The sequence below is a fragment of the Lagenorhynchus albirostris genome, chromosome 13 (assembly GCF_949774975.1).
Source record: "Lagenorhynchus albirostris chromosome 13, mLagAlb1.1, whole genome shotgun sequence".
Lineage (NCBI taxonomy): Eukaryota > Metazoa > Chordata > Mammalia > Artiodactyla > Delphinidae > Lagenorhynchus > Lagenorhynchus albirostris.
The window spans coordinates 69,197,836-69,211,902 of NC_083107.1; the positions used below are offsets into that span (position 1 = coordinate 69,197,836).

Sequence of the window (14,067 nt, forward strand, 5' to 3'; positions counted from 1 at the left end):
CAAGCAAGGACATGAAGCTACCTGCATATAAGTAAAATAACAACAACAGAAAATGAGGGTAGATTTATTCCACGATGCTTATAGGAAAGTAATTTGCGGGCCGGCATAAAACATAATTTTCTAACAATCAGAGCTAGGAGATGTATCTCGTCACTCTCTCTGCCTACTTTCCAAGTCTTATACGACTCCCTGTATTCATATCCTATGTTCCAACCAAGCTTTTCCCCAAAGAAGTCCTTACTCTCGTAACTAACTCCTGATTTTGCATTTGCTGTTCCTTTTGCCTAGAATGCCATTTATACACTACCTGAATTGGCTTGTACTCTTCCTTCAAGATTCTCTGAGCAAGGGTCACCTCCTCTAAGAAGCCTCTTTGACTCACCCATCTATGTACCTTCCCCAAGAGTCTATGCTTATAGCCTTCACAGCACTTTCTCACTACATTACAATAAACTGTTCATTTTATCTCCAGTGCCTAGCACAGGCTGTCAAAGTTTTTTGACTGCTGAAGTGCCTGAAGAGAACAGCTGTTTTGTAACAGAATGGTGACTGGGTCACGAGACTACTATGCCTTTAAAAACTGTAATTCTATCTTAATATTATCTTTGTAATGAGGAAGTATATTTTTAGGTCTCTATTCATAATACACACAAATAACTCCATTTCAGGCTTTTCTATTGAGAGTACACAAATATAAAAGATCACTAGTAAACACATATAGCACACATAGTTACCAGAAAAGAAGAATTTGCAGCTGTCACTGTGCCATAGGGCTTGATGAATGCAGGTTTTAGTTTGGCCATTTGCTCCAAGGAGGAAGGACGAATGCCATTATCTTGAGTAACTGTATCTTTTCCTATAAAAATATGAAGTTTTTAACTCTAAGGCACAACAAGCTTTATATATCTTCTCCAGAGAAATACACTTTAAAAATTACAAGAACAAATAAAATGTAAACCACAGATATTCACTAAAAAGAAAGCCTTTTATAGTTATCAAGGTATTACCAAATTTGAAAATAAATTCTTAAGACTTCTGGGAAATAATCTTAATGATTTAACATTAGAAAGGATACCCTATTTTCTTAAGATATTCATTCACATTTGGCTCTTCTATACAGAAGAGATATGAATGAAGAATTTTAAAAACAGGCATGCACATAAGAACTAAAACATATCTGCAAGATCTAAAGGAGACATAAAAATTTCTCTTTTTAGAAGTTTTACCAGGGACTTCCCTGGTCAAGTGGTAAAGAATCCACCTTCTAATGCAGGGGACACGCATTCCAGCCCTGGTCAGGGAACTAAGATCCTACGTGCCTTGGGACAACGAAGCCTGAGCACCACAACTACTTAGCTCGCGCGCCTCAACGAGAGAGCCTGTGTGCCGCAAACTACGGGGCCCACGCGCCCTGGAACCTGCGCACCACAACTACAGAGCCCACACACCCTGGAGCCCGTGCACCACAACTAGAGAGAAAAAACCTGCACACCACAACTAGAGATAAGCCTGTGCGCCGCAACGAGGAGCCCACATGCCTCAACAAAGATTCCGCGTGCTGCAACTAAGACCTGACACAGCCAAAAATAAATACATAAATAAATAATAAAATAAAATCTTAAAAAAAAATGTTTACCTACTGTTACAACAAGGATTGAAACTTGAGTCCATGTTTAAGAATAAAGGCTGAGTGTTTTGGAAAGAGGACCATCATATTTACTGGAAAGTCACTCGGGGTCTTTGGAGTTTTAGAAGAAATTCAGAACTCCCTAACAAGTATCAAGAGCATTAAGAGATTCTCCCCTACAAAGTGAAGCAAACTGTTTTACCTGGTACTTTGAAGGGCACGACATCAGAAAGGAGTCCTTCATCCTGTGCCTTTTTGGCCAGGCTGTGTGAGCGCAGTGCATACTCATCCTGTTCCAGCCGAGAAATAGCAAAGGCGGCAGCCAGTCGGTCTGCAGAGTGGCCCATGGTCTCATTGGTGGAGAACTCGGCCACTGCTGGAAGCTGGGAAACGAGATATTCAGGACCAGACACACTGTTCACAGGTGCTATACCACACCTAGGGTTATTTGGGAAAGTTAAAGTCTACTATCAATCAAGACCAAGACAAAGGAAGTTCCTTCTGAGCAGGGCATCTCTAAAAAGGGCTTACAAATTCAAATCTTCGAACCACTATTTTTTCTTTCTTTCCATCTTGACCAAATAATTAACCCTTCCCTGTAACTAACAGAATCTGCAACTGCTAGAGCATAACTGAACCCATGCTGTCTCCCCTAAGTCTAAATCTCTGCAATGGGGTGCTTCGGCAACACAAGTCTTTATGTAAGCGTTCACAATTCTCACCTCGGGTGACAGGAAATTCAATCTGAATTTAGAGATTAAAGACAGTCGCTGACCCAGAGTCTTGGCCTTATTGAGATCCAGCATCATCTTCCTCATTTTCCTTGAGTGGCGAATAGGGACGTCAGACATTAACTCTACACCGCCTGCCACGACCACGTCACACTGGCCGGAAGCAATCAAGTTGACAGCTACAGGGCACAGGGCACAGGTACATGAGCATCTCTTGTATAGATAAACAGGCCATTGGTAATTTAAGCTGCTTTTCCTTTTTTTAAATTTAGGCTTCTTGATTTAAAAATTGTATGATAGTTACTAGCATTGTACAACATGTGTAATTAAGGTTTTTAACTCTTCAGAGGGATTAGGGTAAGTTTTTGAAATGACTAAAAATACATTCAACGCACTGGAGAAAAACAAGTTTCATTCAGGCTGTATGGACATCAACTTCCAGAAGTATCCACTGGACCAACTCTCAAACAAATCGTATTCTAAACCAGAACTTTTGGCATATTTTATATGCTCCCAGCTTTAGTTTCCATAATGACTTTTTTCCTATAAAGAGAATTTCAATTTCTACTAGAAGCTAGAGAAATTCTGGCTTTTAGATAGCAGACAGCCCCTTTCCCTCTTTATGGCCACTGGCAAGTATTGTGTCACTTTACTCAGAAGCGGTCCCATGCCGCGTGGAGTGGAGAATGCCCCCATCCCTGCCTCTGGCTTTATCCCCTGCCACCCCTTAGGTGGCAACCTGGACTTGATGTCACTAAGAGAGCACATGATGACCATATCTTTCACGTTTCCTGTCTTTTCATAATAAGGGTTGATGCTACAAAATGTCCCACAAATTTGCTACGTTTTTTAGGAGAATTTCTAACTAATTATAAAAATGCCTAGATGTGGGGAAAAAGTAGAGGAAAAGAGTTGTATCACCTAAAGCAGTGACTTATCACTGTGACAATGGTAGAGGGAGGAAGGCCACAATCTTCGTGGGGGAGTATCATATTAGAATCACCTAACTAAAATCTAGCAGGTTATAAACTTCTCATGCCTCAAATCTGGAAGTATCCCTCCAATAAACAATCCCTGAGATAGCCAGCCACACTACTGATGGAGAAACTACAAGAATGGCTGTGGTCCTCAGGTACGGAGGGCAGGAGAAAGGGTTGAGAACTACTGTCAAAAATCAAAAACTTTTGGGCTTCCCTGGTGGCACAGTGGTTGAGAGTCCGCCTGCCGATGCAGGGGACACGGGTTCGTGCCCCGGTCCGGGAAGATCCCACATGCCACGGAGCGGCTGGGCCCGTGAGCCATGGCCGCTGAGCCTGCGCGTCCGGAGCCTGTGCTCCGCAACGGGAGAGGCCACAACAGTGAGAGGCCCGCGTACCGCAAAAAAAACAAAAAAAAACAAAAAAATTTAAACATTACCTTATTTTTTGAAACACACAGATCATTTATTTCTGTTAAGAGTAGTTTTTAATGATCATATAAAAGACAAAGGAGAACCAACATGTACCTTCTGGGGTCAAAAAAACATACCTGTGGTCATGGCTTGGTTGGAAGAGATGCAAGCCATGGTGACAGTGTGAGCAGGAGTCCTGTCAGAGAAGCCAGCTCCAAGGGCAGCCTTCAGGAAACAGTGAATGAAAGCATCACTTACGAAGGCAGTGCTACATGTAAATGGCGCTTTAAGCGATACTTCACTGTATGGTACATCAGGAAAGGATTTGAGGTCAATAATCCACAGAGTAATATTTAAAATAAAACTAAGCACATCACAGAAATGGTTTACTAATTTTTTGTCTAGCCATTAACTGACAAGCACTCTGCCAAGTTCCTTGTAGCCATTTTCTAGTGTGGTATACAAGCCTACAACAGTCTTGCAGTTCACCTAATTTCTTAGCAATGTTTTTCTCAGAGCTTTAAGGACATTAATATGTAATTTGATTTTAACTTGTTTAAATTTGCAAGTAAACCTAAAGTAAACCTGCTACACACAATTGAGGGAATGATGACCTATATCATGGTGTGGGGCTCTCACGATCTATGTTCCTGCAGTTATAAGGCTTAGTAGTAAAGCAAAGTCATCAAACATGAAAATCATTTCTGAAGAACTGACTCATCATGAACAGATCCCCACACAGGTCCCTGCCTGCTTACACACGTCTCTACTTTCACTGACTGCCTGATATTTCAGACAGCACACCGTGATCCAACACAAAGAGGAACTGGAAAACACGCTAAACACGCAAGAGTTCAAGTTGATGAAAGAAATTTTGGAAAACTGCCTGAGCCTCAAGTGAACCTCTGATAAATAAGGGTTAGACCAGTTAACAACTGGAAATGAGAAAACTGGTCAGGATGATGACACAAGAGGTGCTTCAAAAGAGAGTAATTTGAGGGGCCTTGAGAAAAACTGAGGCCCTCCTTTAATCTAAAAATGGACATGAGGACATCTATTATTTTATTATACTATTTATTGAGTAAATTATGCTGCCAAAAAAACAACGAATGCCTGATTCCATTTTTGTTTATGTAAGTAACTAATGCATAGGTGCAAAAATAAAATACTTACTTTTATAATATTAAATTTTCACTTTAAAAACAAAGCTCTCAACAGCTCATCTCCCCCACCATCATTTACTATGAAATTCTGGTTCCTATTAAGGGAATTAATTTTTAGTGGCCTTTTTCTCAAACTATTTATCCTCAGAATACAAGATTTTCTATAATTTGGTAAGGTTAACATGTTTCCAAAGCTGAGATTAAAGGATTCTGCTTCTTAACTGATTTTTGTCTTCATACTTATACTACCTATACTAGTTACTGCATTTACCACCATTCACCATAATCCATAGGGACAGAAATGTGTTACAGTAGTGTACATGCAACATGACCTTACTCTGGTCTTTCCAGTGAGGCCTGATACTAAGTGCCCAACACTCTGTTGAAAACTACCCGCTGGCAACTGCACCTCAGCCTCTCAATGTAAACCAACCCAGAAGGAAGAGAGAGGCAAGTTTCCAAGGGAAAGGGGAGGAGAGCTTCCCAGTAGGGCAAGTGTAAAGGGCACTGAGGTTGTAATGGCCTGATCCTCACGTGGTCCTTTCTAGCCTGTGTCACACCCTTGGCCCCAGATGACTCTCAAGATTGAAGGAACTTTAAATAGAAGTGGTTGATGGTGAACCTTGTCTACATGTTTCTATTTAAAGTCTGAATAGCTCTCAAGGCAAGCTTAGGCTCTAGATAGTACAATGAGGGGAAAGGAGGAAAATGCCTCTTAGTTAAGTTGGAGAGCAGGGAAGTATGCTGAGGCCTTTCAGTGAAGTCAGGTTCATGGGAACTCAGCAGCAGAAGCCTTTCAGGATTTCATTATTACACTATTAATACAGACAACAGGTGCTTAAAGTTTTCTAGCTGGTAGTCACAGTAGCCTTTAGGTTACAAAACAACTATAGAGAGACATACTTATAATATATCCCCTCAATTTAGCCTTTAGTATTAGTACAGGGCTGGGAGAGGGAATCTACCACATGTCAATCAATAGCTGAGATTTGCATATGGACATAAAATTTCCAGAAAAAAATTCAGAAAAAAAAGCATTATGGCTTTAGTGTTGGGATAGAACAGAAATATAGAGAAAACTGAAACAGATTTAATATTTACTTTTTAAGCACTCTTACAAGAGTCACTTTGTTTTTTTCAGAATATAAAAGTTGAAAATGTTGATATACTCATGAAGTTGTCATATTTGATACATTTAGAAGTGTGAAGGTCCAGGAAAAACAAAAAAATCAGGACGGGGAAAAAAAACCCTCTTCCTGTTCTTTTTTTTTTTCGCGGTACGTGGGCCTCTCACTGTTGTGGCCTCTCCCGTTGTGGAGCACAGGCTCCGGACACGCAGGCTCAGTGGCCATGGCTCATGGGCCCAGCCGCTCCACGGCATGTGGGATCTTCCCGGACCGGGGCAAGAACCCGCGTCCCCTGCATCAGCAGGCAGACTCTCAACTACTGCGCCACCAGGGAAGCCCCTCTCTTCCTGTTCTTAATTCTTTCCTGCCTCCCTTACAATATACAGTAGCTGATTATGGCGGACTTCGGTAACACCAGGCCTTGAGCAGTCTTAACATATACTAATGAGTAAAAAGGGGGGACAAAACAAATACTTTCAGTCCTGCTCGTTTCCCCTTCTCTTGGCTGACAGTGGTGAAAGTTACTGACCTTCCAACTATACTGAACACAATAATATGGCAAGCACAAACCAGAAATAAAGAAAATGCTTAGCACACTGAAATGTGCTTTGGAGCCAACTTTACCCAAATAGCCACTTTTGAATTGAAACAAAGCCCAGAAAATGTTTTTGGACTATTCATTATGAAATGCCTGTAGAACGTGCTGCAGAAGTTCCAATGCCTGTCATATCTCAGCTGCCCAATAAACACTACATGGCGCTTTGCCAACTAGGGTAAAAGTAAACACCTGTGAAATAGTTAAAAAAAGAAACTGCCCTATGTGTCATCTAGTCAAAGGGAAAAAATGAATAAGCAAGGCTACCCCCAACAAAAACCGTGTTATGAAATAAGTTCTTTGTAAAATGTTGAAATTTTAAGTTAGAGGCCACAATATCTAGCATTACTAAAAGTCACATCAACCATACTTTGCCATAATCTCTATTTTCCTAAGAGAAAACAAACTAAAATATCACAAACCAGCTTAAATAATTGATTTGGTATATAGTATAAATATGTCCTAGTATAGTGTACATCATTTGATTTATACTATAATTCTTTGAAATATAAAATAATTCAAGTAGTAAAATCACATTTAAGTCAAATATAACTTTAATGAATTTTAAAAACTTTTAAAGAGTAAATTCTATTAATTAAAACTCAAATTGATTCTCCTATCAACCTTTAAACAATAAAAGTTTGTTTTACTCACCTCTCTAGCCACATTGCTTGTTTTCACTTCCTGTATAACTGTGCCGAAGATGATATAATCAACAACATCCTTTGGGACACTGGTCCGATGCAACAAACCCCTGCCAGCAGAAGTCCAAAGCAAAGAAACATTTCACACATTCAAGACAGTGCCATAGATCATCACATAAAGCACTACAGTTAACTTTGGTTAAAAGGTTAACTTTGGATTTAAGAGTAGAGATTGGATCTTTTCCTTAATTTGACAAGCATGTGGCGCCTTATCAAAGAAATTAATGTCTAATTTAAAAAGTCAACCTCTGATGCTCAATTTAAATAGGAAGAATCATAAATAATTTGGAATATAATCTATAAAAGTTTTAAATCACTATGTTGTACCCCTGAAACTAACATAAGATTATAAATCAACTATACCCCAATAAAAAAATTAAAAAAAAATAATTTGAAATAGGATAAAACAGATACATAAACCAAAGTTTTCAGTCAAAAATCAAAGAGGGAGCTTCCCTGGTGGTGCAGTGGTTAGGACTCTGAGCTCCCAATGCAGTGGGCCCGGGTTCGATCCCTGGTTAGGACACTAGATCCCACATGTGTGCTGCAACCAAGAGTTCGCATGCAACAACTAAGGAGCCCGCCTGCTGCAACTAAGACCTGGTGCAACCAAATAAATATTTTTAAAAAAAGAAGAAAAGAGAAACAAATAGAAAATTAAAGAGTAAAATCCCAGTTATGTTAAATTTGAAATATCAATATAAACACAATTTAAATAACATATATTTTTCTAGTTCTGATCACTGATAGAGACTAGAAGCAATAACACTCCAGTAGGAATGAGCACATCTTGAACTCAGACTTGGTTTCTAAATGCCATTTACTAGCAAAGGTATTAACTTTTCTTTTTAAATTAATTAATTATTTTTGGTTGCATTGGGTCTCTGTTGCTGTGTGCAGGCTTTCTCTAGTTGCGGTGAGCAGGGGCTACTATTTGTTGCAGTGTGGAGGCTTCTCACTGAGGCGGCTTCTCTTGTTGCAGAGCACGGGCTCTAGGCGCGCGGGCTTCAGTAGTTGTGGCTCGCGGGCTCTAGAGCGCAGGCTCAGTAGCTGTGGCACACGAGCCTTGTTGCTCTGCAGCATGCGGGATCTTCCTGGACCAGGGCTCGAACTCGTGTCCCCTGCACTGACAGGCGGATTCTTAACCACTGTGCCACCACGGAAGCCCTAAAGGTATTAACTTTTTAAAAAATGACTGAGGCCAGGTCTAAGGCAAGAAAAGTACAAAGTGAACCTCTCTGATCTTTTTTGTGCCAAAAATAAGAAAGCACTCAAAGATTAATGGGACCATAGCAAAAACAGGAACAAGGGTGTACACATTTGACAAAATTCATAAAACTATATACTTAAAAATATGTGCATTTTATTGTATGCAAATTACACTCAAAAAACAATATTATACTAAAAAACAAAAGGGCCATAGAAGCCAACTTGAAGGAACTCCCACAGATAAACTATGGGATAATCTGAGCTTCAAAAAGAACAGTGACCAAGCTTGGCTTTAACACAATTAATAAATAAAAATTTATAAGTCCACATCACTTAAAAAAAAAAAAAGGAAAGCTGTTCTTTACAGAAAAATACCAACCAATAAATATAGGAGGAATAAAAGAATGATCAAAGTCATAATTTTGTAATCTCTAATGTAATAACTGTAATAATGTAATAACTGTAATGTAATACAGTTAACTGTATAACTGTATACATAACTGTATAACTGTATAACTGTATACATAACTGTAACTGTAATGTAATAAGTGTAATAATCCAGGCAAAAATTATCAATGAATGCTAAGACCATTTAGTCAAAGGTTGTTGGGGAACAAGATGTTTACATGGTGTTAAGATATCACTTTACAGGTGACTTACTAATTGCAAAGGAAAAAAATACACCTTTATAATCAAGAGATCTAGTGGTCTGATCACCATGACCGAGTGATTAGATTTAACATTACACATCATGCGCCTCTTAACATGATGCAATACCCATGCACTTGACCTATGAAGCATTCTTACCAAAAAAAGTTTAATCTGAATCTAATCAAGCTTAAAGATCTAACTTCCAGTTTACAGGAAATTCAGAGGAAAGTTAAATATTACTACGAAGAAACATCCAGAATGTGGGACATTCTACAGGCCACCTGGCCTGGTCTTTTCAAAAAGTCACTCTCATGGCGGGTGGAGTGGAGGGATATCCTAAATTAAAAGAGACCAAAGAGACATGTTCATTTGTAATATGAACTTTGACCAGGTCCTGGTTTGGAAAAAAAAAAAAAATTAAAAGAAAGGGCATTCTTAGAACAAGTGTGGGGGATTTGACTATGAACTGGATACTAGAAGTTATCATACAATCATTATCATCTTAGCTATGGTAATGGTATTGTGGATAACAGAGAAGGTCCTCATTCTTAGGAGTACTAGCTGAAGAATTTAAGGCTGAAGTATCAAGATGCCTGAAACAATGTCAAATGCTTCAAACCATATAGCTATAGAAAACATGGCAAAATAATAACACTTATTAATGCTAAGTGAGGGGTATTTAGGTGTTCACTTTCAATTTTATTGTACAGTTGACATTTTTTAAGACAGAAAGTTGAGGAAAAACCTGTAAATCTCCAGCCTGGGACCATAATCAGAAACAGCACCATTATCAGGAATGGGAAAGTAAGCTGGCTTCACGGAAAAGATAATTTTTATTTTTTACATGCTGAGCTTGAGATACCTAAGAAAACAGGTCAAATTTAGAGATTTGGAAGTCCTCTACATAAAAAAATAAAGATTAAGTAGATGAGATTTTTAGGGAAAAGCATGCATACAGAGAAATGCAAAGTTCTAAGGACTAAAACTTACAAAATACCTTTAAAAACGAGATAGAAGAAAGGATCCAGTTTTTTAAGAAGTAGAAAAGAAACAGTCAGAAAATGGAAGGAAAACCGTAATGGCGTAACATGAAGTCAAAGGAAGACAGTTTCAAGTACAGCTGACAATGTCAAATGCTACAGAAGACAAAGTCATTGAAGTCTGAGAAAACATTGGTGCGTTTAGTGATTACGCAGTCATTATTAAGAGAAGCTTCCAAAGTATAGTTACTGTAGAGCAATGGGAATGGAAGCAATTATGGGATTAAGGAGAATAAATGGATAGTAAGAAAAGAAAAGCAACTGCTGCTTTCATTCATTCTTAGAGGCTGGCAGGAAGAGAACAAACAGAACAAGATGGGCAAAAAGGTCCAAAGAAGGGTTTTTTCAAACTATGAAAGACCTGTAGCTGCTTAAAGACACAAAGGCAAAGCATCAATGAATGATAATGCCTTACATGTTGACACTCATCAAATTATTCTTCCATCTCAATCTCACGCAACCACATCTAATTTTACATTTTTATTTGGTTTGCACAGGAACCTTCAGGTCTCATTCTAGGCTTTTTTCTAGATAAATAACCACATCCCCATCCCACCAGGGATACCAAAATCTGAGGATGCTCATGTCCGTTAAATAAAATGGCAGAGTACAGTTGGTCCTCTGTATACACAGGTTCTGCATCTGTATTTGCATTATTTGTTCAGCTATCCTCGTACAGTATGAAGTTTCTAAGATTATCATCAAATATACGTATTGTATTTAGCCTGATCAATGTAGGACTAGACTGATCAATCTAGCCCTACATTGTTTACAACCGGCAGCTAGCTACAGTACTCATCAAGGAATACTGTCATGCCAAGAAATAGTCACGCCTACAAAATAAAGGTCGCTGACATTCACCAGCTGCTTGAATTCGTGTAGCACATGTGGCTAAAATGAAGAATCAATGAATCCGGTAAAATCTACTGTTTTTTCTCACCACATAAAAGTTAACATATCTTAGATATGGAAATTCCATTAAACATGCTATTTCAAGTGTAAAAACTGGAGAGAAGTACTCTTAATGAAGTAAGAACTAAAATGAAACTGCATTTACTTACGAAAGCGCTGCTCTAGCCAAATCATGTGGCATCAGGTCTTTATATCTGGGGAAAGAAAATAATTTAAACCAAAAGCCTAGAGCTTTAATAAAAAATGTTTTTCATTCTGTTTGAAATACCTAAAGAAATAATCTAACATATGATGCTATAAATGCACTTAACATCATTCCAAATGAAGAAATAGTGTGACTTTGCTATTTGTCAGCCTTAAAAATCTGGCAAGCCTTGACTCCTTTTGAGCTGGCTAAGAAGCGAACAAGAATCTTGCCTACTGTCGTATTGTTCAGCATGACACGTTAAATATTTAACATTTAATATTTTATTTAATAAAATATTTTTATTTAAACCCCACCTTTTAAGTTCTCCTTTATTTTATTATCTTTATTTTTTATGCAGTACACGGGCCTCTCACTGTTGTGGCCTCTCCCGTTGTGGAGCACAGGCTCCGGACGCGCAGGCTCAGCGGCCATGGCTCACGGGCCCAGCTGCTCCGTGGCATGTGGGATCTTCCTGGACTGGGGCACGAACCCATGTCCCCTGCATCGGCAGGCGGACTCTCAACCACTGCCCTTTATTTTTAAGTCAAAGATTTAACCATTGGATTAAATAAGAATATTCATTCTTTAAATTCCTAAAAATTAAAACCTAAAAAATCCAAAAATGTTTTTATTTTTACTCTGAATCACAGAAGAATCATCAGTAGTTTTAAAAATCTTTCATAGGTAAAACCAGTTCCCTCAAATTTAGAGCAGAATAACTTGGGAAAAAGTTGTGTGTCAATTTTAAAATGTCTGAATCTATGAGTTCAATAATTATTTAGCATTTTACAATCTTTATTCTCATGCTCCTATACCCCTCTCTACCAGGATGCGTGATAGACTCCCAAATGTCACTGCTGCAGTGTACTCCTAGGAGTGCTTCCAAAGTGCTTTCTACCTGTAAGAAAAACTTGGTTTTTCAAATATCACTCAAGTTGAAAGCAAAGCTTCTTCAAATCAAACAGAAAAAGATCTTTTTCTACCTAGAAAATGATCTTCTATTATAGAAGACTCATTTGTCACCTCAATCATAAGATTAATAATATGACTTAACTATTTGTCTTCTTTATAAATTCTTCCTTCTATATTATTTTTTGGTCACTTTTGTTCTGTACATGAATATTACCTTAAAATTTTTATTCTTTCTTCTCTATTAATTATATTTTCTTACGTTACTCAATGCTCTTCTCTGTGTCACTAAATTACTCATGAACTTTATCTTCTTTCTCAATTAGGATCCTAAATTAAACTAGAACACAATAATAAAACACAACAAAAGGAATAAACCCTATGCTAATGTGAATATCTCAAACTTCACGCAAATACCAATTATCAAAGCAAATGTTTAAATAATGTAAGTATAGTTGAGCGTGTTTGTATTTTTTTTAACAGCTAGTAAAACAGTCGGAATCAAACTTCTACACAGTATACAAACAGCCCTTACAAAAAAATGGTCTTCCTAGCCAAGAACTTTTCTCTTGATGGAACTTTCTTTTCCTACCCTGTTACTGCTGAGTACAAGGAGGATTCCCTCTCATCACTTCTCTGCTGCTAAAGCTACAGATTCTTACTCTTACTGCTGTTGTGTCAGTACAGGAAAATTATAATACTATATTGAGAGAAGAGGGCGAATGAAGAAACTTCACCAGCATTCACTTATATAAGAAAAATACTCTCTAGGTTCTAAACCATCGTTTAAAAATGAACGTTTATTGTTTGTGTACGTATGCGCGTGCACACGTACACACACACAGGTCTGTATCTTCCACAAACGGTGCCATTATACACACTGCTCTGAACCTTGCTTTTTACACCTAACATATCTTCAAGATCTTCCCATATTAGTACAGAAAGGTCTTGTTATTTTTAGCAGATGCCTGGCATTCCCTAGCAATATTTTTAAGTTAGTAACTGTTAGTTCAAAATACAAACAATAGAACAATCTAAACAGAATAGAACCAATGTTTCATTTAGTTTGCACCTAGTTCCCAAAGCCCATCGTCAACTTTTGGACAGCCTGGGCCTCACTTGGGGACGAAAAAGGAGGAGAAAAGTCTAGGGAGAATAGCAGTTTGGTTCTGGGGAACTTGGGGGCTGGTCTAGGATCATTCTTATTCCATTTATTTGGGGTTGTGCTGTACCAGGGTTTGGACCAGTCCATCAACTCCAATTCTGATAATTTCCAGGAAACCAAAGCCACAGACTAAAGGCCCTTCAGAATGCCCATGGGCCCACATCCTCCATATTCAAACTTCTGAAGAGGCACAGAAACAACGTACAGTACTTATCTTCAGATGAGGAAAGGATATCTCTGTTAGAAGCAAACTATCTGGTCCCACACTAGGTTTTTAAAATATGACTGGTTCAATCTAACACTACATGAGGCTTACTCAGCAGAATGGATAAAAAACAAATTTTGTCACATTATTTCACCACTGGCTTGACTTATTCTGTATTAATTTCATGAAAATGTTTTTCATATATTAGTCCACTAGCAATAGTATTACCTACTGGGTTACACTGACAAAGATCCCTTTTGAAAGTGCCTTAAAAAAAGGAATAAATAAAGTACATGGGGTGATGGATGTGTTAATTAACTCGACTGTGGTAATCATTTCACAATGTATATACATATATATATACAGTTTTTTAATATGTATATATATATACATATATATATACATATATATATATACAATTATTATTTGTTAACCACACCTCAATACAGCTG

General features: G+C 38.1%; 1 protein-coding gene across 2 annotated transcripts in view; it reads right to left on the reverse strand.

The window, feature by feature from the left end:
• HADHB (hydroxyacyl-CoA dehydrogenase trifunctional multienzyme complex subunit beta) overlaps nucleotides 1-14,067 on the reverse strand; it is a 36,331-nt gene that overhangs the window by 7,391 nt on the left and 14,873 nt on the right. For both annotated transcript variants that reach the window (XM_060169142.1, XM_060169141.1), the window contains exons 5-10: nucleotides 11,299-11,343; nucleotides 7,288-7,387; nucleotides 3,886-3,973; nucleotides 2,350-2,537; nucleotides 1,830-2,010; nucleotides 735-856 (exon numbers count right to left, since the gene is read on the reverse strand). In XM_060169142.1, the coding sequence (XP_060025125.1) occupies nucleotides 735-856; nucleotides 1,830-2,010; nucleotides 2,350-2,537; nucleotides 3,886-3,973; nucleotides 7,288-7,387; nucleotides 11,299-11,343 (724 nt within the window). The remainder of the gene's footprint in view (nucleotides 1-734; nucleotides 857-1,829; nucleotides 2,011-2,349; nucleotides 2,538-3,885; nucleotides 3,974-7,287; nucleotides 7,388-11,298; nucleotides 11,344-14,067) is intronic.